This window comes from Hyperolius riggenbachi, chromosome 8 (genome assembly GCF_040937935.1).
Source record: "Hyperolius riggenbachi isolate aHypRig1 chromosome 8, aHypRig1.pri, whole genome shotgun sequence".
NCBI classification, from domain to species: domain Eukaryota; kingdom Metazoa; phylum Chordata; class Amphibia; order Anura; family Hyperoliidae; genus Hyperolius; species Hyperolius riggenbachi.
In genome coordinates this window covers 183,608,658-183,632,790 of record NC_090653.1, presented here as the reverse complement: position 1 = coordinate 183,632,790, position 24,133 = coordinate 183,608,658, and the positions used below count along the sequence as shown (strand labels likewise).

The window sequence follows — 24,133 nt, the reverse complement described above, 5'->3', positions numbered from 1 at the left end:
TCAGCAACAGATGTCAGCAAGGAGAAAGCTAACAGACCTCCTAACTATCGCTTTCCCTATCTCTCCAATGTCTCTCCCTTCTCTCACTAAAACAGCAGCAGACAGGGTGAGAACATGGCCGACACTGCTGCCTTTTATAAGGGTGGGGGGCTCCAGGAGGGATTGCAGCCTGATTGGCTGCCATGTGTCTGCTGACTGTGATGTAGAGGGTCAAAGTTTAACCCAATGATGTGGTATGTGTCGAACTCGCTAAAGGTTCACGGTTCGCCGCAAACATGAACCCCCGGAATTTGAGCGAACAAGTTCGCCGGTGAAACGTTCAGGCCATCTTTACTCTATTACTGTATTTGATACTTGTATTTAGCTAGCCAGGCAGTGATTAACTTAATGGTGAATGCAGATAGGACATTGCATTTAATTAAAGATAACCGTAGTTCATGTTTTCATTACATCCCGACTAGTCACTAGACTATTGTAATGCTCTCTACATTGGCCTTCCAAAAAAGGACTTGTACCACCTACAGCTGATAAAGAATACTGCCAGACTGTTGACCAACTAACTGCCACATAACACCAGTCCTGCACTCGCTTCACTGGCTACCCATAAAATGGAGGATCCTATTCAAGATCGGCCTACTGACATTTAAATCATTACATAATCTGGGCCCTGGAAACATGAAAGAAATGTTGTAGCTGCGTAGCAATCCCCGCAATCTCAGGCCCACAGGTTCTGATAATGTAGTCATACCCAGAGTCCACTTGAAAACTTTTAATCCCAGAGCCTTCTGTTATGCTGCTCCTACATTATGGAACTCTTTACCACTGCAAATAAGGACAGCTCCTCTCTGGACGTGTTTAAATCCAGACTGAAAACCCACCTGTTCAGTTTGGCATTTGCAGAAGTATAATTTGTATTGTGTTAATACTTCACCCTACTCATTTCTGAATCAGAGAGTCTAAGCGTTCTGAATTTTATGGGAGAAAAGCGCTATGGAAATGTTATTGTTATGTGTGGTTACGGGGAAAATTTGCCCTTTGGTTAAGATATGTGGACGATATATTGGTCCGATGGAGGGGACCTAAATCTAACCTGCATGAAGTTATTTAGGATTTAAACAGGAATGAACGGAATATATTCCTTACATACACTGTAAGCTCCTCTTAAAATTTCCTTCCTTGAACTGAGAATCCAAAACATGGATAACAGATTGGTGACAAGTACACATAAGAAAGGAGACGGCAGGGAATATCCTTTTATCGTCAAAGAGCTCATCTGCCTTCACAGAAATGGACGGTGCCCAAAGGACTGTTTATGCATTTACACAGAAACTGCAGTGACATAGATCATTATAAAAAAGAAGCAGAAACTTAGGACTAGGTTGTTGACGAGAGGGTACCCCAGGCATATAATTAATATGGATACTTGGTTTGTTTACAATCTAATGCTGGAGCACAGTGGTGCGACCATTTTTACGCTATCCGGATCGGATTCTGGATTTCTCTAGAAATTCGGATAGCTATCTGTGGATATTTGGCCGCATAACCCGGATATCCGCGGATATTGCGGATATCCGGATTCGAAATACTGTAACTAAGGAGATGACGTCCTGGAGCCAATCAGAGGGCTCCCAGCAGAAGCCCTAGCAACCAATCACAAAGAGCAACCCTGGCCAGCCCCACCTGACCTCATTGAGCCAATCAGAGGGCTCCCAGCCTAAACCCTGGCACCCAATTAAAGAAAAGAACACTGGCCAGCCCCCCTGTATATAAGGAGGGCTGCCATGATGAGACATATCGTCTTAGCTTGCTGAATTCTCACTGAGAGACATGCTCCAGTGCTGGTGGCCTAGCAAGGGGGCTGTACACAGTTATAAACCTAAAGCTGTTCAGTGATTAACCCCTTCACTACTATCACTACACTATTGTTAAATCGTTAATTAGCTTGATTGATGTCATAGTGTGACAGTCAGAGCGTGTGCTCCAGTGCTGCTGGGCTGGGCCTAGTAGCAAGGTGTTAGGAATTATGGTGTTACCTCTGCAGCGGAGAGCGACGCGGCCGCCGCTTCCGTGTCTGACGTCACGGCGGATCCCGCCGCGTCCTCTCGCTCATCTCCTTCCGGCAGAACAGGTCTCTCCAGGGTACATCAGGCCAGAGTAGCGCACGCGTGTACCCGGAGACAGGACCTTTATGCATTGGGGAGGCGGGTCAGCTGACCTACCGGTCAGTTGACAGCAGTGGTCTGACTCTTGCCACTGATTGGCCGGGATTCGCTGGGCGGGACCTTTTGGTATGATCAAAAAATATCCAACAGACTACGCTAATAAAATTATAATTTACAATTTTTATTAATTGATAATATAAATATGAATCAAAATCAACCTGAGGTTGATGAGGGGATATTAACTCCCTAATGTAGCTAAAATATCAGTAAAATTCATATGAATTTTGAAGTGTATATTGCACAATAGGATTGATGGGAATTAGCGATATAGTAATAGCAATTGCATTGGCAATATGATAGCAAATTAGCTTCCTCCTAGAAAGTGGAGATTCAGAGTGACTTAGTGGATAGAGGTCCAGGAAACGGTGTCCATAAGACAGTCAGAAATGTTGCTAAAGTTAATTGAGGTATTGTAACGATCGGTGTTAGCACGCAGAGAGAATCTGATTATTGGTGATCTGCAGAGACTGCAGTATCACCAAGAATACAGATATATACCTGACTATTGATGATCTGCAGAATCACCGATAATACCGATATATTACTAACCTCTGGACACCTATGTATATAAGAGTGTTTGGTGTAACAGTAATACTTTGAGAAACACACCTGATGAGCAGGTGATCTTAGGCAGTATAGGCAACACTGCTTTTAGAGGGTACAGGAACCTTCCAGCAGCCTGAGACTCTCCAAGGGGTGGAGTCAGGCTGGAGGTAGGAAGGACCAAAGAGTGAGTGACACCTGAAGGTGGATGTCTCTATCTGATCCGGAGACTATCTCTTAAGGGGAGAGATAGCTCTCGAGGTTGGGCAAGCCAGGTCGGCAACACACGGACAGACAAAGTACCAAGACAGAAAGCTGATTCGATATCCAAGGGAAGCAGGGTTTGGCAACGGAATATCAGATGTGCAAGGTACCGAATCAGAGATCAGAGGAGTAGTCAGGAAAGCAATAAGTCATAACAGATATCAAACAATGTCTAATCTGGGTGTGAGGTCTGTGGTCTCTACACCCTGGAACTAGTCTGATGTATAACAAGTTCCCTAGTCTGGGTGTGAGGTCCGTGGTCTCCACACCCTGGAACTAGTCTAACATACAACAGAACAATAATACAAGTTAACTGGCTCAGTGTGAATTCCCAGGTCTTCCTGGTTCAAACACACTGTTGGATTTGACTAAGGTCTGAGTGCTTCCACGTAGTGTTCGCAACGGCAGACAACTTGTGACTGGCCAGCAGTAACTATATATGGAGTAGTGCTCTCTGGCGCCACCCATAAGTGATCAACCAATAGTTACCAGCTCTGGGGTCAGCTGATCGGCTTGGTCAGCTGATCCCCCCTTGCCCATCATAAAAGTTCTGCCTCTCAGCGCACGCGCGCATATTCCTAAGCCTGTGTGAACTAACAGACTCAGCCACACCAGACACATGCTGCTGCAAACCGCCGCGCTGGACGCGGAACCAGCCGCCTTGCTGTCAATACATGCGGCGGCTTTTCCGCGTTCTCTCACAGGTATATAATGGATATTATATCCTAATGATGATGTCCTGATAGTAATATCGTCACATGAGCCGTGATAATATAGATGAAATGAGTCTCACCCGTCCTGGTCCACATGTGGGCAGTGAGGCAATCTTCCAGGGAGCCGCTCGATCTCACCGGCGGCAGGGTGAGAGAGACTTGACGGCTAGGCTGCGTCGGGCTGGTTAGCCCGGCTCCCCTAGAGGGGAAGGAGGCGCGTTGGAGCTACGCGGCTGCTTGCACCACACGGATGGACGGAAGCCTGACCACCGTCAGGTCGCATCACTCTACACCACCTCCGCCCTGGAGGTGGTGTAGAGTGATGCGACCTGACGGTGGTCAGGCTTCCGTCCTTCCGTGTGGTGCAAGCAGCCGCATAGCTCCAACGCGCCTCCTTCCCCTCTAATGCGTGACGTCACAGAAGCAGCCACTGCTGACGTTTCGGGAGGAACGCCCCCCTTTCTCAAAGCTAGGCTGCTGAGGGGAGTCGGAGGCTCACTTATGAAGCCTTGCCTGAGTGGATGATCCTCTATTCAAAAGCATACAAATCAAAATCCTTATTTAATCCATGTGGTATTAAAGTGTTAAGATTAAATATCCACATAGTTTCTCGCCGGGACATTTCCAATAAATAATCCCCACCCCTCCATGATCTATTGACCTGCTCTATTGCACAGTATTTGGTTCCCTTAAAGGAACATCCGTGTTCCATCTTGTAATGTGCTGAAAGAGGATGTTTTTTATTTCCTTTTATGATGTTTGTACAGTGCTCACTAAGTCTCTCTTTCAAAGGGCGTTTGGTTCTTCCGACATAGTGTTTTAAACAGGGGCAGGCTAACACATAAATTACTCCCTTTGTGTCACAATTGGTGACATCTTTGATATTAAATGTTTCTTTGCTGGAAGTTGATGCGATGTCATAAATTCTTTCAACAGGTGTGCTGGATTCTCGACAAGCCCTACAAAATCCGCACTTTTTGAAGTAACCACTCTTCTTCTTTATTCTAGTTTGTTTTATAGTGGGAGCCAGTATACTGCCTAAATTCGTAGATCTTCTAAAGATCATTCTAGGATTTTCTGGCAAAATAGATGTGAGTAAAGGATCCTCTCTTAATAGGTTTCAATATTTGCCCACTATATTCCTGACCCGTAGGGCTTGAGAGGAATATTGCATAATTAGACTAGGTTGTTGAGCAGTGTGATTAATTCGCATTTCGTTATCTTCCAATAATTTTTGTCTCTCCGTGTTTTTAGCCCTTTCCTTAGCTTTTAAAATCAGCTCTTCAGGGTATCCCTTATATTCATACCTCTCTTGCAATATATCTGCTTCTGCATCTAAATCGGTGTCCTTGGAGCAGTTCCTCCTAAGCCTGAAAAACTGGCCCCCTGGAATATTCATGAGCCATTTTAGATGGTGGCAACTATCTACATTGATATAACTATTAGTGTCTACTGGCTTCAAATAAGTTTTAGTGAGTATCTTCTCTTCTTCTCTATAAATTGTAAGATCCAAAAAGTTGACCTGTTGCTGACTGGAGTTATCTGTAAATCTTAAATTATAGCTGTTGTCGTTGATCCATCCTATGAAAGCACCCAGGCTTGATTTACTCCCCTGCCAGATGAAAAAGGCATCATCTATGAATCTCCTCCAGAGCACCAGGGTGGTTCCGGGGCCCCCTGGGCCAAATAGATGGAATCGTTCCCAGTGGGCCATGTATAGGTTTGCGAAGGAAGGAGCAAACCGTGTCCCCATCGCCGTCCCGGTGCCCTGGAGGAAGTACTGGCCCTCATATACAAAGTAATTGTGTTTTAATATGAATCGGATACTCTCCAGAATAAAATCAACCTGATCTCCTAATAAAACTTGAGCTTCCTGCATAAAAAATTGGACTGCCTCTATTCCTTTCTCTGTGATTTCACCCCTCACCAATTTGACTAAAAAAGGGGCTGATACCTATAACTGGTCTGAAGAAGCTTGTAAGGCTTTAACACAGCTTAAGAAACTTTTTTTGTGCTGCTCCCATTTTACATCACGTGGATGTTACTCGTCCGTTTATTGTAGAAGTAGATGCCTCCGAGGTGGGAGTGGAGGCTGTACTGTCTCAATATTCTGGAACTCAGGGACGGTTGCATCCATGTGCATTCTTTTCCTGCAAGTTTTCACCAGCAGAAAAGAATTATGACATTGGTAACAGGGAACTTTTGGCCATAAAAATGGCATTTGAAGAATGGCGACATTAGTTGGAAGGGCGGAGCATATGATTACGGTGTATACAGATCACAAGAATCTAGAAATTTTTGAGGGTGCGAAGAGGCTCAACCCGAGACAAGCACGGTGGGCACTCTTTTTCTCCCAATTCAGATTCATAATTACGTACAAACCTGGTAATAAGAACATTAAGGCCGATGCACTGTCCCGTTGTTTTGAACCTGAGACGGTCCAGCCCTCACTCCCTGTTAATATCTTGCCGGAACACATAGTGGTAGCAGCTATGGAACCCATAGAGGATCTGACAATCACTGTGCAACCATACCAGATTGACGCTCCAGAGGGAAAGCCAGATGGGGTACTGTTTGTCCCATTACACTTGCGTCTTCAGGTGTTGCAGATGTTTCATAACCATAAAAATGTTGGGCATCCTGGTATAAACAGAACAGAAGAACTTCTGTCTCGCAGTGTGTGGTGGCCATTTGTGAAAAATGATTGCAGAGAATTCGTGGTTTCCTGTACAGTCTGTGCCCGCAGCAAGCCATCCAGACAGGCTCCTGCGGGAACATTACAGTCTTTGCCCACACCCACAGAACCATGGACCCACATATCCATGGATTTTGTGGGTGAGCTCTCTGTTTCTGAAGGGAATACTGTGATTTGGGTGGTCGTGGATCGCTTTAGTAAAATGGTCCATTTTGTCCCTGTTGAAAAACTCCTATCGGCCTAGGAGCCAGCAGGCCTTTTCATTACTCACATCTTCCGCTTACATGGGATACCGGCTGATATAGTCTCGGACAGGGGAGTACAATTTGTATCTAAGTTTTGGCGGGCATTCTGCCAACATCTGGGCCTGACCTTGTCCTTCTCCTCAGGTTACCACCCCCAAACTAATGGTCAGACTGAGAGGATGAACCAGTCCCTAGAGCAATTTCTTCATTGCTATGTGGCAGATTCACAACATGAGTGGGTAAAGTTTCTTTCTTTTGCAGAGTTTGCCGATAATAATCTCAGGAACGCTTCCTCGGGCTTTTCTCTATTTCAGGTGGTTACAGGGAAGTCACCTAAATTTTGCCCATTACCAACGACTAATTCTTTCTTTCCTGCATTAGAAGGCAGGCAGAACTCATGTAAAAGAATTTGGTCGTTGGTAAAAGCCAATCTGGAGAAAGCATTTAACGTGCAAAAAAAAACAGGCAGATAGAAAGCGTTCACCTGAGTGGGATTTTACCCCAGGAGATATGGTATGGGTCTCCACGCGCCACATAGCTTTGAGACAGACTTCAGTCAAGTTGGGGCCAAAATATATCGGTCCATACCCTATTACAGAAAACATTAATGAAGTAGCATACAGAGTTGCTCTCCCTGCTACCATGAGGGGTGTAAAATCCTCTCATGTGTCTTTGCTTAAGCCAGCTGTGTATGCGGATTCCTGTTCCCCCCCCCCCCCCCCCGTGGTTATTGATGGAGAGCCAGAATATGAAGTGGAGGAGATTTTGGATTCTCGAAGGGTGCGGAATTCTATACAGTACTTGGTCCACTGGAAGGGGTATGGTCCTGAGGAGAGGTCGTGGGTCCCAGCTCATCATCTTAATGCTGAGGAATTAAAACAGCAGTTTCACTCATCTCACCCGAAAAGTGCTTCGGGGGCGTGTCTGGAGGCCACGCCTCGAGGGGGGGGGGTAATGTTAGGAATTATGGTGTTACCTCTGCAGCGGAGAGCAGCGCGGCCGCCGCTCCTGCGTCAGACGTCACAGCGGATCCCGCCGCGTCCTCTCGCTCATCTCCTTCCAGCAGAACAGGTCTCTCCAGGGTACATCAGGCCAGAGTAGTGCACGCGCATACCCGGAGACAGGACCTTTATGCATTGAGGAGGCGGGTCAGCTGACAGCAGTGGTCTGACTCTTGCCACTGATTGGCCGGGATTCGCTGGGCGGGACCTTTTGGTATGATCATCTGTATTTAAGACCTGGGCTGTCAGTGGCTCCTCGTCTGCTGTTGCTGAAACTTTGCAGTGAAAGCTCTCAGACCTTAGTCAGATCCGTGTGTGTTTGATCCGGCAGGACCCTGGGGATTCACACTTAGCTTAGGAAAAACATATTATTGTATATTGATTATTTGTGTATGGCTCTTTGCCTGAACCTTTGATTACTCTCTCTGCCTCTCGATTCTGTACCTTGCCATTCTGATCTGCTGCCGACCTCGGCCCGACCTCCACTCCAATTTAGCCTCCAGATTCTGTACTTCCACCCATCTGACTTGTTGCCGACCTCAGCCTGTTCTCTCACTACGAGTTTGCCTGACGTTACTGTACCGCTGCCTGACCGACCCGTTACCGACATTGCCTGTACGACCTCTCTGAATTTAGTGATAGTCCCTATCGTTAAGGGGCTATCACATAGGAGTACTACTGTGTTACTGTGCACTAACATGAGTGACTCACACTCTGAATAAAATACTGACTACTGTACTGATTGAGCTCACTCTGATCATCATATGTACCACTGATCATTACACAAGGGCTGTACACAGTGATAAGCTGTTCAGTGATTATCTCCTTCACTATCACTACACTATTGTAAAATCATTAATTAGCATTGTATGACAGTGTGTGCTGCAGGCAGCTGCTATGTGTCTGTGTGTGTGCTGTGCACAGACCAGGCCAGCTGCTGCCTGCTGGCCAGCTATTAGCCTTAGGTATAGGTTAGGTTAGGGATTAGGGGATAGGATTACTGTGTTATTGTGTAGTTAGTACTGTAGTACTGCAGTCAGTGTGCTAGTAGTTGTTAGAGTAGTAGTACTACTGTGTTAGCTTTCTACAGAACTGCTGTGCTGTGACCAGTGCCAGTGTGACAGTTAGTGTGCACTAGTGTCTTCTCCTCTGCTGTCTGACTGTCACTCGGCACGTGTCACGTTGCACTTGGCATGTGTCACGTGGCACTTGGCAAGTGCCACGTGACATGTGGCAAGTGCCACGTAACATGTGCCACGTGATACGTGACAAGTGACACTTACCAAGTGCCACGTGACACATACCAAGTGACACGTGCTAAGTGCCAATTGTCACATGCCACGTCGGCATGCTCCTGGCACACATTACACCTGCTGCTGCTGCATTACCCTGCTCCTGCAGCCTGTGCAGCTCCCACCGCCAGGCCAGGGTGCCACAGGCCACTGATACCACCTACAGTGGGTTGCAAAAGTATTCGGCCCCCTTGAAGTTTTCCACATTTTGTCATATTACTGCCACAAACATGAATCAATTTTATTGGAATTCCACATGAAAGACCAATACAAAGTGGTGTACACATGAGAAGTGGAACGAAAATCATTACATGATTCCAAACATTTTTTTTTACAAATAAATAACTGCAAAGGGGTGTGTGCATAATTATTCTGCCCCCTTTGATCTGAGTTCAGTCAGTTGCCTATAGACATTGCCTGATGAGTGCTAATGACTAAATAGAGTGCACCTGTGTGTAATCTAATGTCAGTACAAATACAGCTGCTCTGTGAGGGCCTCAGAGGTTGTCTAAAAGAATAGTGGGAGCAACAACACCATGAAGTCCAAAGAACACACAAGACAGGTCAGGGATCAAGTTATTGAGAAATTTAAAGCAGGCCTAGGCTACAAAAAGATTTCCAAAGCCTTGAACATCCCACGGAGCACTGTTCAAGCGATCATTCAGAAATGGAAGGAGTATGGCACAACTGTACACCTACCAAGACAAGGCCATCCACCTAAACTCACAGGCCGAACAAGGAGAGCGCTAATTAGAAATGCAGTCAAAAGGCCCATGGTGACTCTGGACGAGCTGCAGAGATCTATAGCTCAGGTGGGAGACTCTGTCCATAGTAACTAAGTATATCACTAACTATTAGTCATGCACTGTACAAAGTTGGCCTTTATGGAAGAGTGGCAAGAAGAAAAAAGAAGAAAAGCATTGTTAACACAAGCCATGTGGGGGACACAGCAACCATGTGGAAGAAGGTGCTCTGGTCAGATGAGACCAAAATAGAACTTTTTGGCCAAAATGCAAAACGCTATGTGTGGCAGAAAACTAACACTGCACATCACTCTGAACACACCATCCCCACTGTCAAATATGTATGGTGGTGGCAGCATCATGCTCGGGGGGTGCATCTCTTCAGCAGGGGCAGGGAAGCTGGTCAGAGTTGATAGGAAGATGGATGGAGCCAAATACAGGGCAAACTTGGAAGAAAACCTCTTGGAGACTGCAAAAGACTTGAGACTGGGGCGGAGGTTCACCTTCCAGCTGGACAATGACCCTAAACATAAAGCCAGGGCAACAATGGAATGGTTTAAAACAAAACATATCTTTGTGTTAGAATGACCCAGTCAAAGTTCAGATCTAAATCCAATCGAGAATCTGTGGCAAGATCTGAAAACTGCTGTTCACAAACGCTGTCCATCTAATCTGACTGAGCTGGAGCGGTTTTGCAAAGAAGAATGGGCAAGGATTTCAGTCTCTAGATGTGCAAAGCTGGTAGAGACATACCCTAAAAGACTGGCAGCTGTAATTGCAGCAAAAGGTGGTTCTACAAAGCATTGACTCAGGGGGCTGAATAATTACGCATACCCCACTTTGCAGTTATTTATTTGTAAAAAATGTTTGGAATGATGTATGATTTTCGATCCACTTTTCACATGTACACCACTTTGTAGTGGTCTTTCCCGTGGAATTCCAATAAAATTGATGCATGTTTGTGGCAATAATGTGACAAAATGTGGAAAACTTCAAGGGGGCCGAATACTTTTGCAACCCACAGTATATTTAACCCAAAACACAATTGCTGCATAATTTTTTGGAGGTGTCTTGGCTGAAAACTCCCAGTTGTGCGGTTGGACTTTGGACACAATGTGGGCTGCACGACCGCTGTCTGGAATCTAGGCCTAATGTTCATTGACAGCCATTATTTTTTTTGTGGGGGGGGGGGGATTTTCAGTCCCCACATCATCAATTAGTGTTCCCCTTTAAAAAAAAATGATGCTACATGCCTTATTTACCCTAAAAAACATTTTAAAGCAATTTAAAGGGCACTGACGGTTTTTCTATCCGGATATCCGAATCCGCCCGGATAGCCCGGATAATGTGTTCGGATATCCGCATGAACGCAGATATCTGAAAGTTCAGATCCGGATATCTGGGTACCCGGATCCGGATCAATTCGGATTTTAAAATGGGGTATCCGAGCACCCCTGATGGAGAATAATTTGCCACAAATGCTGGGCCCGTTTTGATTTTCTTTATATGCAAGTATTAACAACCCACGTGGTATTTTTGTATTAGATTTTTAGGCCATCTCAAATAGGAATATACTTTCAAAAATGTGTGATTGCTTATATGTTGAATGTGCTGCAGGTAATATTTGTTGTGAAAGGCTGGCTATAGTTCCAATAGCTTTTTGGGCAGTGCTCCAACTGATAGTACCAGTTATATTGCATGTTTATTGTATGGGCTTTAGTAAATTGAATGGAGACTGGAGAGTCTTTTTTTTATCCAGTCATAAACTGTTACTTATATAGTTATGTGTCAAGTTGCTGAAGTTCAAAGGGGTTAAAAATGGGCTGCATTTCCAAGACATGCATCTGGTGCATGTCTAGACATAAACATGCCATGTGAGTGCTATCACACATACTGGCCTCCTTTTGTGAAATGTTTGGACAATTTGCTTTGTAGCATTAGTATGTAATTGTCTTTTATGGTACCAGTAAAGTATACAATATATTGCTTAAATAAATACCTCATTCTGGGATCTAATTGGGTTCACCCAATCTCCATGCTTGTTGCCAATGCTTGATAACATTCCTTCTAGGGTAGTGTTTTTAGATTGAGCAGCATTGTAAAATCGTTCAATGTTAAACAAGTGGGCGATAGTGTGGACAGCTAAAAGATAAAAATAAAATTGTATAAATGCATGTAAAAAAACCAAGAATCTTAATATAAATGTAAACTATTCAGAAACGAGAGAGAAAGAAAGAAAGGAAGTAAGAAAGAAAGAAAGAAAGAAAGAAAGAAAGAAAGAAAGAAAGGAAGGAATGAAGAAAGGAAGAAAGAAAGAAAGAAAGAAAGAAAGAAAGAAAGAAAGAAAGAAAGAAAGAAAGAAAGAAAGAAAGAAAGAAAGAAAGAAAGAGAGAGAGATAAGGCTGAGGACCAAACTCCAACGCAGCAGAAACAGCCCCCCTCCAGAGAAGACCAGGCACCAGGCCCCTCACACCCCTCCCTGGAGACTCTCAGAGACTGTCTGTCCCAATTAGAAAGAGACTGCACTCTTTTCAGGGAAGAAACTAAAAGCAGCCAAGGTGTGAAAAATGCAAATGATCAACTGAGAGAAGAAATAGCCAGGATGAAAGCTGAGCACACTGCAGCCTTGAATGATATCAACATTTCCCTACATTTCCCTACAAAAACTACAGGAGGAAAACTCACAACTTAAAGAGGAGATCAGTAAATTAAAAATATTAACAGCCACAAAAGTTAGAGGAGACAAAAACTACAGGAGGAAAACTCACAACTTAAAGAGGAGATCAGTAAATTAAAAATATTAACAGCCACAAAAGTTAGAGGAGACAACAAAAAGCACAAAGGCCCCCACAAAACCTGTGCCGACCAAAGACAGTGCTCCGCACAACACACAGGTTGCAATAATCACCCAAGAGACCAGTGACAATCACAGCCATCCAGCCCCCTCCCCAAATACTTCCAACACAGCCTCACCCAACAACCCACAGCCCAAGCCTAAACACCAAGCAAATGACTCCTATAAACCTCGCAGTCCTGACATTGTGCTGGTTATAGACTCTAATGGAAAATACCTGGACATAAGGAGAATCTTTCCAGCAGTGGTGCTCACCGCCAGGTCGTGATCACGCTTACGCGTGGATTCACGACCATTTTGACGCATTCCGCCTCGGACACACTAAGCCTTGAATAGATTTTCAACCACGAAAATCTACTTCGGCTTCGCGTGAATGCGGACAGAAATCCGCATTCACGCTCGTGAAACCCGGCGCTGAAGTCGTGGTTTGCGGTAATGCGTCAAACTATGCGGAAGTGACACATTGCAGGCCAATCAGAGTGCCCCAGCCAGGCCCTATCAACCAATCACAGGAGGGGAGCTATGCCCTCCCCTCCTGAATATAAAGCGGCGGCCATGATGGAAAAGCTCTGTCCTTGCTAGACTGTGGTGCTGAGAGGATTATCTCCAGGCCATTGTTGTTTGAGCAAGTGCATTTATTGTGTTAAAAACAAAGCGTTTTTTTTGCTAACACTGCTCTTATACTGTACACAGTTAGCTAAGACTGTGCAAGAAAGTGGAATCCGCACAATGTCGGTAAAATCTGTAAGTCTTTATTGAATCATAAAACACGACAGGCTAAACCAGCACCACATGCTGACATGTTTTGGGCGTTACACAGTTAGCTAGTCAGTGAGTGATTGCTGTAGTTAGTTGTAGTCAGTGTAGTGTAGTGGGAGTGTGGGAGTCTAGTGATTATTTAACTGTGTGTAGTGCAGGCAGGTTCAGTGCTGCAGTGTAGTCAGTGTAGTGGGAGTGGGGATTATCTGTGTGTAGTGCAGGGAGGCAGGTTAGTGCAGCTGCAGTGTTCACTTGCATATTCCAGTGACAGTTATACACTTGTACTATTTGCAGGCAGCCAGTTACACCGCCGGCGCCGCCACTTTCTGCCAGCGCTGTTCATTCATTCTGTCAGTGACCTTGTGCCGTGCCCAGTGCCCACTGCTCGCTCGCTGGCATATGAGCATCTCATTGTGTGACATCCTTGTGCGCCCACTGCATCCTTCAGTGACCTAGTTGTATATTATCCATTGCCCACTGCTGTGCCCACTGCATCCTTCAGTGACCTTGTACTGTGCCCACTGCATCCTTCAGTGACCTAGTTGTATATCCAGTGCCCACTGCTGTGCCCACTGCATCCTTCAGTGACCTTGTACTGTGCCCACTGCATCCTTCAGTGACCTAGTTGTATATCCAGTGCCCACTGCTGTGCCCACTGCATCCTTCAGTGACCTTGTACTGTGCCCACTGCATCCTTCAGTGACCTAGTTGTATATCCAGTGCCCACTGCTGTGCCCACTGCATCCTTCAGTGACCTTGTACTGTGCCCACTGCATCCTTCAGTGACCTAGTTGTATATCCAGTGCCCACTGCTGTGCCCACTGCATCCTTCAGTGACCTTGTACTGTGCCCACTGCATCCTTCAGTGCCGTTGTACTGTGCCTGGTGCATCCTTCAGTGACCTTGTACTGTGCCCACTGCATCCAGTGATTCATTACTAGCAACATGTCTGGCAGGGTTTCGCGGGGTGAGAGGAAAGGGAGTTCAATTGCCTCAGCCACTTCTGGGACTGCTCCACGTCCGCCCGCATTGTCCTCCTCCTCCTGACTCAGTCGATTCCACCAATGTACTCTGTCTGCGTTCACACGGCCCGGGTCACCGGGTGCATTTATTTTTTTGGCCAGCACTATGACGCTGTGCTGCTACTACTACCACCAGTATGTTGCCATGGTCCTTCTGTGCTGCTGCTGCTGAACTGACCGCCTGCATTGTCCTCCTCCTCCTGACTCAGTCGCTTCCACCAATGTACTCTGTCTGCGTTCACACTGCCCGGGTCACCGGGTGCATTTAATTTTTTGGCCAGCACTATGACGCTGTGCTGCTACTACTACTACCAGTATGTTGCCGTGGTCCTTCTGTGCTGCTGAACTGACCGCCCGCATAGTCCTTCTCCTGACTCAGTCGCTACCACCACTGCACTCTGCGTTCACACTGCCCGTGTCCACTGACAACTCTGCTGCGATGTCATTGCTAATTGCTGCAAAAAAAACAAAAAAAAAATTACAAAAACCTCTCTGGGACCTTTTTGGCGTCAGCCACTCATCCTCCTCCAGCGGTACCTTCGCCGCCAAGTGCCATTGGAACTCGCCTTCACCTCTTTGACTGCTTAACGCGTATATCCCTTTTTAAAACCACTTATTACCAATTAATAGCCCCATTTAAAGTGTTGATTTCACTTTAAAATCCATTTTCTCTAGAAAAAAAAATTTGGGGGAATTTTTTATGTTGAAGTTATGTTGCCCCTTATCACCTCGATAATCCATGCAATTTGGGGATTGTAGCATGTATGGGGGCTTTATTATTAACGTTAAAAGAAAATCCGTCTCCGGGCGGGAATCCACGCGTGATTACGCCATTCACGGCAGAAAATCCGCGTGGTTGCGTGGACGCGGACGAAAATCCGCATGCGGCGGGGCCGAATGCGGAATTTTTTTTGCAACCACGCGGATTGCCGAATTCGTGGATGAGGCACATCCGAGCATCCCTGCTTTCCAGGGATGCATGTCATCAAAATCATCAGTTCAACTATTGAACAAGTAACACAGGTCATTAATGAACCTTATTTCACCGACCCAAAACATCTCATCCTGCACACCGGCACCAATGATATTAAACAAGAAAACACCACAGACCAAGAAACCATCACATACAAATTGTCACAAATGGTTAAAAGGACACAGCAGAAATTCCCCAGCACAAAGATTATCCTCTCTTCCCTGCTCCCAAGAAAAGACATTCCTCACCAGACAATTAAACAGATCAATGCAGAGCTGGCCTCCCATCTCAGATCCTCACCAGACATACAACTGGCACAGCACACCACAATCACAGCCCATCATCTGTAAAACAACAAGCACCTTAACAAACAAGAAGTCAGCCGCCTAGCAAAGGAACTAAAGGACATGGTGCTAAATAGTTACATAGTTACATAGTTACATAGTTATTTTGGTTGAAAAAAGACATACGTCCATCGAGTTCAACCAGTATAAAGTACAACACCAGCCTGCTCCCTCACATATCCCTGTTGATCCAGAGGAAGGCGAAAAAACCCTTACAAGGCATGGTCCAATTAGCCCCTAAAGGGAAAAATTCCTTCCCGACTCCAGATGGCAATCAGATAAAATCCCTGGATCAACATCATTAGGCATTACCTAGTAATTGTAGCCATGGATGTCTTTCAACGCAAGGAAAGCATCTAAGCCCCCTTTAAATGCAGGTATAGAGTTTGCCATAACGACTTCCTGTGGCAATGCATTCCACATCTTAATCACTCTTACTGTAAAGAACCCTTTCCTAAATAAATGGTTAAAACGTTTTTCCTCCATGCGCAGATCATGTCCTCTAGTCCTTTGAGAAGGCCTAGGGACAAAAAGCTCATCCGCCAAGGTATTATATTGCCCTCTGATGTATTTATACATGTTAATTAGATCCCCTCTAAGGCGTCTTTTCTCTAGACTAAATAAACCCAGTTTATCTAACCTTTCTCGATAAGTGAGACCTTCCATCCCACGCATCAATTTTGTTGCTCGTCTCTGCACCTGCTCTAAAACTGCAATATCTTTTTTGTAATGTGGTGCCCAGAACTGAATTCCATATTCCAGATGTGGCCTTACTAGAGAGTTAAACAGGGGCAATATTATGCTAGCATCTCGAGTTTTTATTTCCCTTTTAATGCATCCCAAAATTTTGTTAGCTTTAGCTGCAGCTGCTTGGCATTGAGTACGATTATTTAACTTGTTGTCAATGAGTACTCCTAAGTCCTTCTCCAAGTTTGATGTCCCCAACTGTATCCCATTTATTTTGTATGGTGATAGACCATTAGTACGTCCAAAATGCATGACCTTACATTTGTCAACATTGAATTTCATCTGCCATGTATGTGCCCATATAGCCATCCTATCCAGATCCTGTTGCAATATGACACTATCTTCCTGAGAGTTGATGATTCTGCACAATTTTGTATCCTCTGCAAAAATAGCAACATTGCTCACTACTGCATCTACTAGGTCATTAATAAATAAATTGAAGAGCACTGGACCCAGAACAGACCCCTGTGGGACCCCACTGCTAACAGTCTCCCATTTTGAGTACGATCCATTGACCACAACTCTTTGTTTTCTGTCCATTAGCCAGTTCCCTATCCATGAACACAGACTCTTCCCCAGTCCTTGCATCCTCAACTTTTGCACCAGACTTTTGTGGGGAACAGTGTCGAAGGCCTTTGCAAAGTCCAAGTATATCACATCTACAGCATTCCCAATATCCATATTAGCATTCACTACCTCATAAAATCTGAGCATGTTAGTCAAACAGGACCTGTCTTTAGTAAACCCATGTTGATGCTGAGAAATAAGATTATTTTCTACTATGAAGTCATGTATAGTATCTCTTAGTAACCCCTCAAATAGTTTGCATACAACTGATGTTAAACTTACAGGTCTATAATTTCCTGGATCAGATTTTTTGCCCTTCTTAAATAATCAGAAAACGTGGGCTGTACGCCAATCCACTGGGACTCTGCCAGTTGCAAGAGAGTCACAAAAGATAAGATAAAGGGGTTTATCTATAACTGAACTTAATTCCCTTAGGACCCGAGGATGCATGCCATCCGGGCCAGGTGCCTTGTCTATTTTTAATTTATTTAGTCTTGCCTTCACTTCTTCCTGCGTTAAGTATTTAATATTACAGTTAGAAGATTGAGACTCTTCTGCCTCTGTAGTTTGCAACAGTGCTGTTTCTTTTGTGAAGACAGAAGCAAAGAAAGCATTTAATAACTCTGCCTTACCTTGGTCATCCACCATTGAGTTCCCATCCTCATCCTTTAGGAGTCCTATACAGTCAACCTTTTTTTTTTAGAGTTAATGTACTTGTAAAACTTTTTTGGGTTAGATTTGATATCCTTAGCGATTTGTTTTTCAGCTTCAATCTTTGCCTGCCTAATTTCTTTTTTACAATTTTTATTGCACTCCTTATAATTGCTTAGTGCAGCCTCGGTCCCCTCCTGTTTTAAGACCTTATAGGCATTCTTTTTCCTCTTCATTTTATCTTTAACCTTTCTATTCATCCATAGAGGCCTTTTTTTATTCCTAGACATTTTGTTTCCATATGGGATATACATACTACAGTAATGATTGAGTATAAGTTTAAAAGCTTGCCATTTCCCTTCAGTGTCTTCCCCTTGTAGTACATTATCCCAGTTCACCAAACTTAGTGCCTGCCTAATTTGAGTGAACTTTGCTTTTCTAAAATTCATAGTTTTAGTGGTCCCACTGCCCCGTGGCCTATCAGTCACCAGATCAAACGTTATCATGTTGTGATCACTATTTCCCAAATGTTCTTGAACCTGCACATTTGATACATTATCTGGTCTATTAGAAATGATCAGATCCAGTAACGCATGCCCCCTAGTTGGTTCAGTTACCATTTGAGTCAAGTAATTGTCCTGTAGTGCTGCCAGAAATCTGCTGCTTTTACCAGAATGGGTAGCCTCAATACTCCAGTCAATGTCTGGAAAGTTGAAGTCGCCCATAATTATGACCTCATTTTTACCTGCAGCTTTTTCAATCTGCTGTAGTAATCGCAGTTCTGCGACCCCAGAGACTCCAAGAAAGCCCTAACTCAACAATCAGACAGCAAACTACAATGTCCCAACACCAGTGAGAGAGCCCACAAGCATGGCAAACATGTAGGAAACCGCCTGCCCCACAATGGCAACACAAAGCAACAGAGGGTAGCATCATGGCGGAAATCAGAACTTTGCTTATCAACCTACATAGCATATTGAGGTGACACCCACAATAGTGTCCACCCTCCCCCGGAAAACACTGAGTCCTATGAAAATTTCTGCTCATTACATGGTAAACCGACTCAAAATGACATCTATTATCATCAGTAGCGGGAACATTAAAGGGCTGAACTCCTCAGCTTTTGCATCCAAAACAAATATCCAGACTTTAAAAAGAGACTTGAAAAAATTGATATCCAAATCCTTTTGGAGACATGGACCCGGGCAGAGGATGAATCTTTTGTACCCATGGGGTACCGGGAATTCCCCATATCTGCCCAGAAAAACAGTAACATTAAACAGGGCCACCGTTCAGGAGGCATACTAATCTGGTGCAAGGAGGAGCTTACAGAGCACATCAAAGCAATCAAATAAGGAGACAGCCACATCTGGATCAAAATAAACAGCTCCATCCTCACCTCTCAGTCCGACATGTACCTGTGTGCAGCATATATCCCCCCAACAGAGTCCCCTTACTACAAACCTGATATCTATGAGATCCTACAAAGAGAAGCCAGCCACTTCCAGTCTCAGGGCAGAGTGCTCATCTATGGAGACCTAAACGCCAGAACAGGCACAGAGAAGGACTATCTGACCTCTGAGGGAAACACATACATACTTGGAGGAGAGCGCTACTACCAGGAACCAATGCAGACAGCAAGAAATAGCTATGACAAGACAGTAAACAAAAGTGGGAAAGCCCTGTTGAACCTGTGCCGGAGCCTCGGCCTATACATAATGAATGGGCGAACTAGGGGTGACTCTCTTGGGAGATTTACTATGAATTCACACGTAGGCAGAAGTGTGGTACATTATGCTGTCACAGGCACAGACCCCATAAACATCAATGCCCTCATAGTCACCCCTGAAACACACCTGTCAGACCACAATCAAATATTGCTGTACCTGAAATCCACCGATAAACTAACCACACAGCATCTTCACCAGACCGGTCTGTACAAGCTGCCACCATCCTTCAAATGGCCCAAAGAGTCTGCCATCAAATTCACCAACATGACCAACACTTCCAAAATCCAAGAACTGCTGACAAACTTTAATACCAACCTATATGAACTAAACCAACAAGGTGTCAACCATGCAGTGAAGGACTTCAGCAACATCTTTATATAACATGGCAGTACTCGCTGGCCTCAACCAGACCAACTTTAAGAGATCCAGAAATAAACAGTCCCAAAAATGGTTTGACAGTGAGTGCAAGGCTCTACGTAATTCTCTAAGGGCAGCCTCTAACCAAAAGCACAGAGACCCCAACAACCAGGACCTAAGGGAAGCCCATGACCAACTACAGAGACAATACAAAGACACCCTCAGGTGGGAAAAACAGAGCCACATCTCCCACAAACTCCAACAGCTGGAGGACTCCATCCAAGACAACTCATTCTGGGAGACTTGGAACCACATTGGGACAAAGCCCAAGAAAAGCCCTCTACACATCCAAAATGGCCACATCTGGCTCCACTACTTCAGGGACCTCTACAAAGACATCCCAGATAATGCCAAAACCCCGGAACAGAAACAAATAGCCGCAAAACTGAAGGACATGGAGGAGACAATCAAGGACTTTCAAAACCCTCTGGATACACCAATCACGATGCAGGAAATAAGAGAAAGAACAAAGCTGATAAAATGTAAGAAGGCTAGCGGTACCGATGGCATCCAGCCAGAGATGATCAAATACAGCCCCCCGGACATACATGAGGCACTCGCAAGACTATTCAACCTTATCCTGAGTGCGGGCTCCTTTCCTCAGGCCTGGAGTGAAGGCATCATAACACCCATCTACAAGAATGGGGACAGATACGATCCAGCAAACTACAGAGGAATCTGTGTCAGCAGTACACTGGGAAAACTGTTTAACAGCATCATCAATAAAAGGATCCTCTCCTTCCTCACACAGAGGGACGTACTCAGCAAAATCCAAGCTGGGTTCATGCCAAACCACCGCACAACCGACCACATCTACACACTGCACAGCTTTATCAAGACCCATGTCCACAGCTCATGCGGCAAAATACACGCTTGCTTTGTGGATTTTAAGAAGGCGTTTGACTCGGTGTGGCACCCAGGCCTTTTCCTAAAACTCCTAGAGAGCGGAATAGGAGGTAGAACCTATGATTTCCTCAATAGTTCATATACTGGGAACCAATACAGTGTGAAAGTGGACGGGAAGAGAAGTGCATTCTTCAAGCAGGGTCGAGGAGTTAGGCAGGGCTGCAGTTTGAACCCAAAGCTCTTTAACATATTCATTAACCAACTGGCTGTAGCCCTGGAATCCTCCCCAGCACCAGGCCTCCTCCTGCATGACCACGAGGTGAAGTTCCTGCTGTATGCATATGATCTCCTGCTGCTCTCCCCAACAGAAAGGGGCCTACAGGACAGCCTGGCAGTACTGGAGGGTTTTTGCACCACATGGGCACTGCCCATCAACCCAAAGAAGACAAAAGTGATGGTGTTCCAGAGAAAAAATCTAAAAACACCCACCTCCTCATTTATATTAAATGGCTGCCCACTGGTGACCACAAACAGTTACACCTACCTGGGGCTGGAAATTAACCAAACAGGGAACTTTAAACCAGCAGTAGAGGCCCTGAAGGAAAAAGCCTGCAGAACGTTTTATGCCATCAGAAGGCAACTTTACCACCTAAAACCACCGGTGAGAGTCTGGGTAAAGATATTCAACAGCATCATCATCCCAATCCTGCTCTAAAGCAGTGAGGTATGAGGCCCGGTCACCTACCCTGACCAATCAAAATGGGACTCCAGCCCAACAGAAATCTTCCATCTAGAGTTCTGCAAGTATCTTCTCCAAGTCCATCGCAGCACTTCGAACTCAGCTTGCCGGGCAGAGCTAGGCAGAGTCCCACTATGGCTGACTATCCAGCAGAGGGCACTCTCATACTGGGCGCATATACAGAGCAGCATCCCCAGCACTTACCACCATAAAGCCTCACTGAGCCAGGGTGGAGAGGCCATACCACGCGATTTGAAACAAAGCGTCAACAGCCAGCCCAGCCAACACCACCAACACAGGCTGAGAAAAGCCCAAATAAAAGGAAAGATAGAAAGCTGCAAGGACCGATAGCTAGAGGAATGGAGAAGTGACATAAAGAACTCCAAGAAACTCACTGTCTACCAATCACTACAGAGGGAGTACACAATGGCCCCATAACTGGAGAGGCTACACCCCCACAAAGACAGACAGGCCTTGAGCCTGTACCGTCTGAGCGCCCACAACCTGGAGATAGAGACAGGGTGACACAGACAGACATGGAAGCCCCGGGAGGAGAGACTATGCAGGCAATGTGACCAGGGGGTCCTGGAGGATGAGGCCCACTTCCTGCTACACTGCAGCAAATATACACCGTTGAGGACCGCCCACTTCCAAAGACTCTCCGCCCACATCCCAGATTTCGACACCTACACAGAGGAGAAGAGGAAACTCTATATCCTACTGGGGGAAGAGGAAAAAACAGTGCAAATAGCAGCCCGATATATATCACTGCCTGCACATGGACTTATAACCCCATACTCCCCTATGGACTGTATGCCTATACCCCCCTCCCCTATGAACTATATATCTCATCCCCCATACCATCCATTACATCCTCCACACTCCTATGGACTGTATACCTATATCCTTTGCCTTTGCTTATTCCCACAACCCCCCCCCCCCATGTTTTGTTTTGCTTTGGCAATGCTAAATGTATTTGGTCCTGCCAATAAAGCTTATTTGGATTTGGAGAGAGAGAGAGAGAGAGAGAGTGTGTGTGCGTGAGAGGGCAACAACATGTAAAATAGCAATGCAGTTATCTTACATACAACTACAAAACATTTGTAAAGCGCTTTTCTTCCCTAGGACCCAAAGCGCATAAGCTTGTCTCATATCAGTAAAATAATGATGTGCTACAGGGGAAAAAAGTTATGTTACATAGTAACATGTTTACATTGGTTGAAAAAAAAAAAAGACATCCACCCATCAAATTCAACCAAAAGGAAAAACAAAACACACCATCGTCCAGAACCTGCACATATCCCAGTTGATCCAGGTGAAGGCAAAAAATAAATAAATAATAAAAATTACAAACCTTACATGGCCTGGGCCAATTAGCCTTAAAAGGGAATATTTCCTTCCCAGTTTCAGATGGCAGTTAGAAAAATCGCTGGATAAACTCTCCCAGGAATTACCTAGTAATTATAGCAGTGCATGCCCTTCAATGCAAGGAAAACATCCATCCTCTTTAAATGCAGATATAGAGTGTGCCATAACTACTTCATGAGGTAAGATATTCCAGATCTTAACCACTCTCTCTGTGAAGGAATAAAGAGGTGGCAAAAACTTTTTCCTCCATATGCAGATCATGTCCCCTTGTTCGTCATGCAACTCTAGGGACAAAAAGCTCATCTGCCAAGCTTTGTACGGCCCTCTAATGTATTTATTCATGTTAATCAATTCAATTCTCAGTCGTCTTTTTTCCAAGCTAAATAAGCCCAGTTTGTCCAGCCTTTCTTGGTAAGTGAGATGTCCCATTCTGCTGATTAAATTAGTTGCCCATCTTTTTACCCATTCTAGAAGGTCAAGGTCAATCCCATACTCCAGATATGGTCTCACAAGTGATTTATATAGAGTGAGAAGTATACAAGCATCTCAAGATATTATTTTCGAAGCATGGCCAAACATCAAGATTTTGTGTTTGCAAAAATATCCGCAAACGTTACCACAACCGTTTGCAGAGTGAAGCAGAGTGAACCAGAACAGGCAAGCCCCATTGACTTAAAGTGGACCCAAATTAAAAATACAAGATTTCAGAAATAAAATCTATTTTCTAAATTATAATAATAAATAGCAGCCTTTTTTCAGCTGCATGATGACACATATAAAATATTTTACATTTAATGAAGGAACCCCTCCCGTTCCTTGCCGGGACAGAATCCGGCAAACTGGTGGAGTAGGTGGTGTCCAGCAAAGGAGGAATTGCTAATGGCTGCCACCTGTATAACCCTAGTTATGCAAAGAGAAGGGTGAAAAGCATGCACTGAAATGCTCATAGGCTTGAAGGAGTGTTTATTTATCTTTGTATGTGTCAGAGTGGTGCAACTAAATATTTTGAATTAAAACAATGTTTGGTTTGGGTCCGCTTTAAGAGAATCTGTACTGTCCGATTTGTACAATAAAAAAAACATACCAACTGAGTCACTGTGATCTCCTGGATCCCTCTTTGCCGTTCAATCTGATTTATGTAATGATCCGCTCAGCTGGCTGCACAGGTAGACAGTTGTTTGACCATTCCTTGTGTCTGAAGGATGCAGGTCTCTGGATAAGAGACCTGGCTTTGCTTTGCAAGTTTCAGACCTGCTCTGTTGCTGAGGGATTTGCATACATTTGTTATGCAAATCATCTAGCTGCTTTCTTTGAAGGCTGGCAGTATAAAGGCTGGGCCTTCACACAATCCTTTGCTGGTCATCCTTTCAGGGTTTGTTGAAACACTCCTTGAGTGTC

At 44.9% G+C, this 24,133-nt stretch overlaps 1 protein-coding gene across 4 annotated transcripts in view; it reads right to left on the bottom strand.

Annotated features, from left to right (window-relative positions):
- NOX1 (NADPH oxidase 1) overlaps window positions 1-24,133 on the bottom strand; it is a 2,086,008-nt gene that overhangs the window by 1,470,064 nt on the left and 591,811 nt on the right. For all 4 annotated transcript variants that reach the window (XM_068248036.1, XM_068248033.1, XM_068248032.1 and 1 more), the window contains one exon: window positions 11,718-11,860. In XM_068248036.1, coding sequence (XP_068104137.1) covers window positions 11,718-11,860 — 143 coding nt within the window. The remainder of the gene's footprint in view (window positions 1-11,717; window positions 11,861-24,133) is intronic.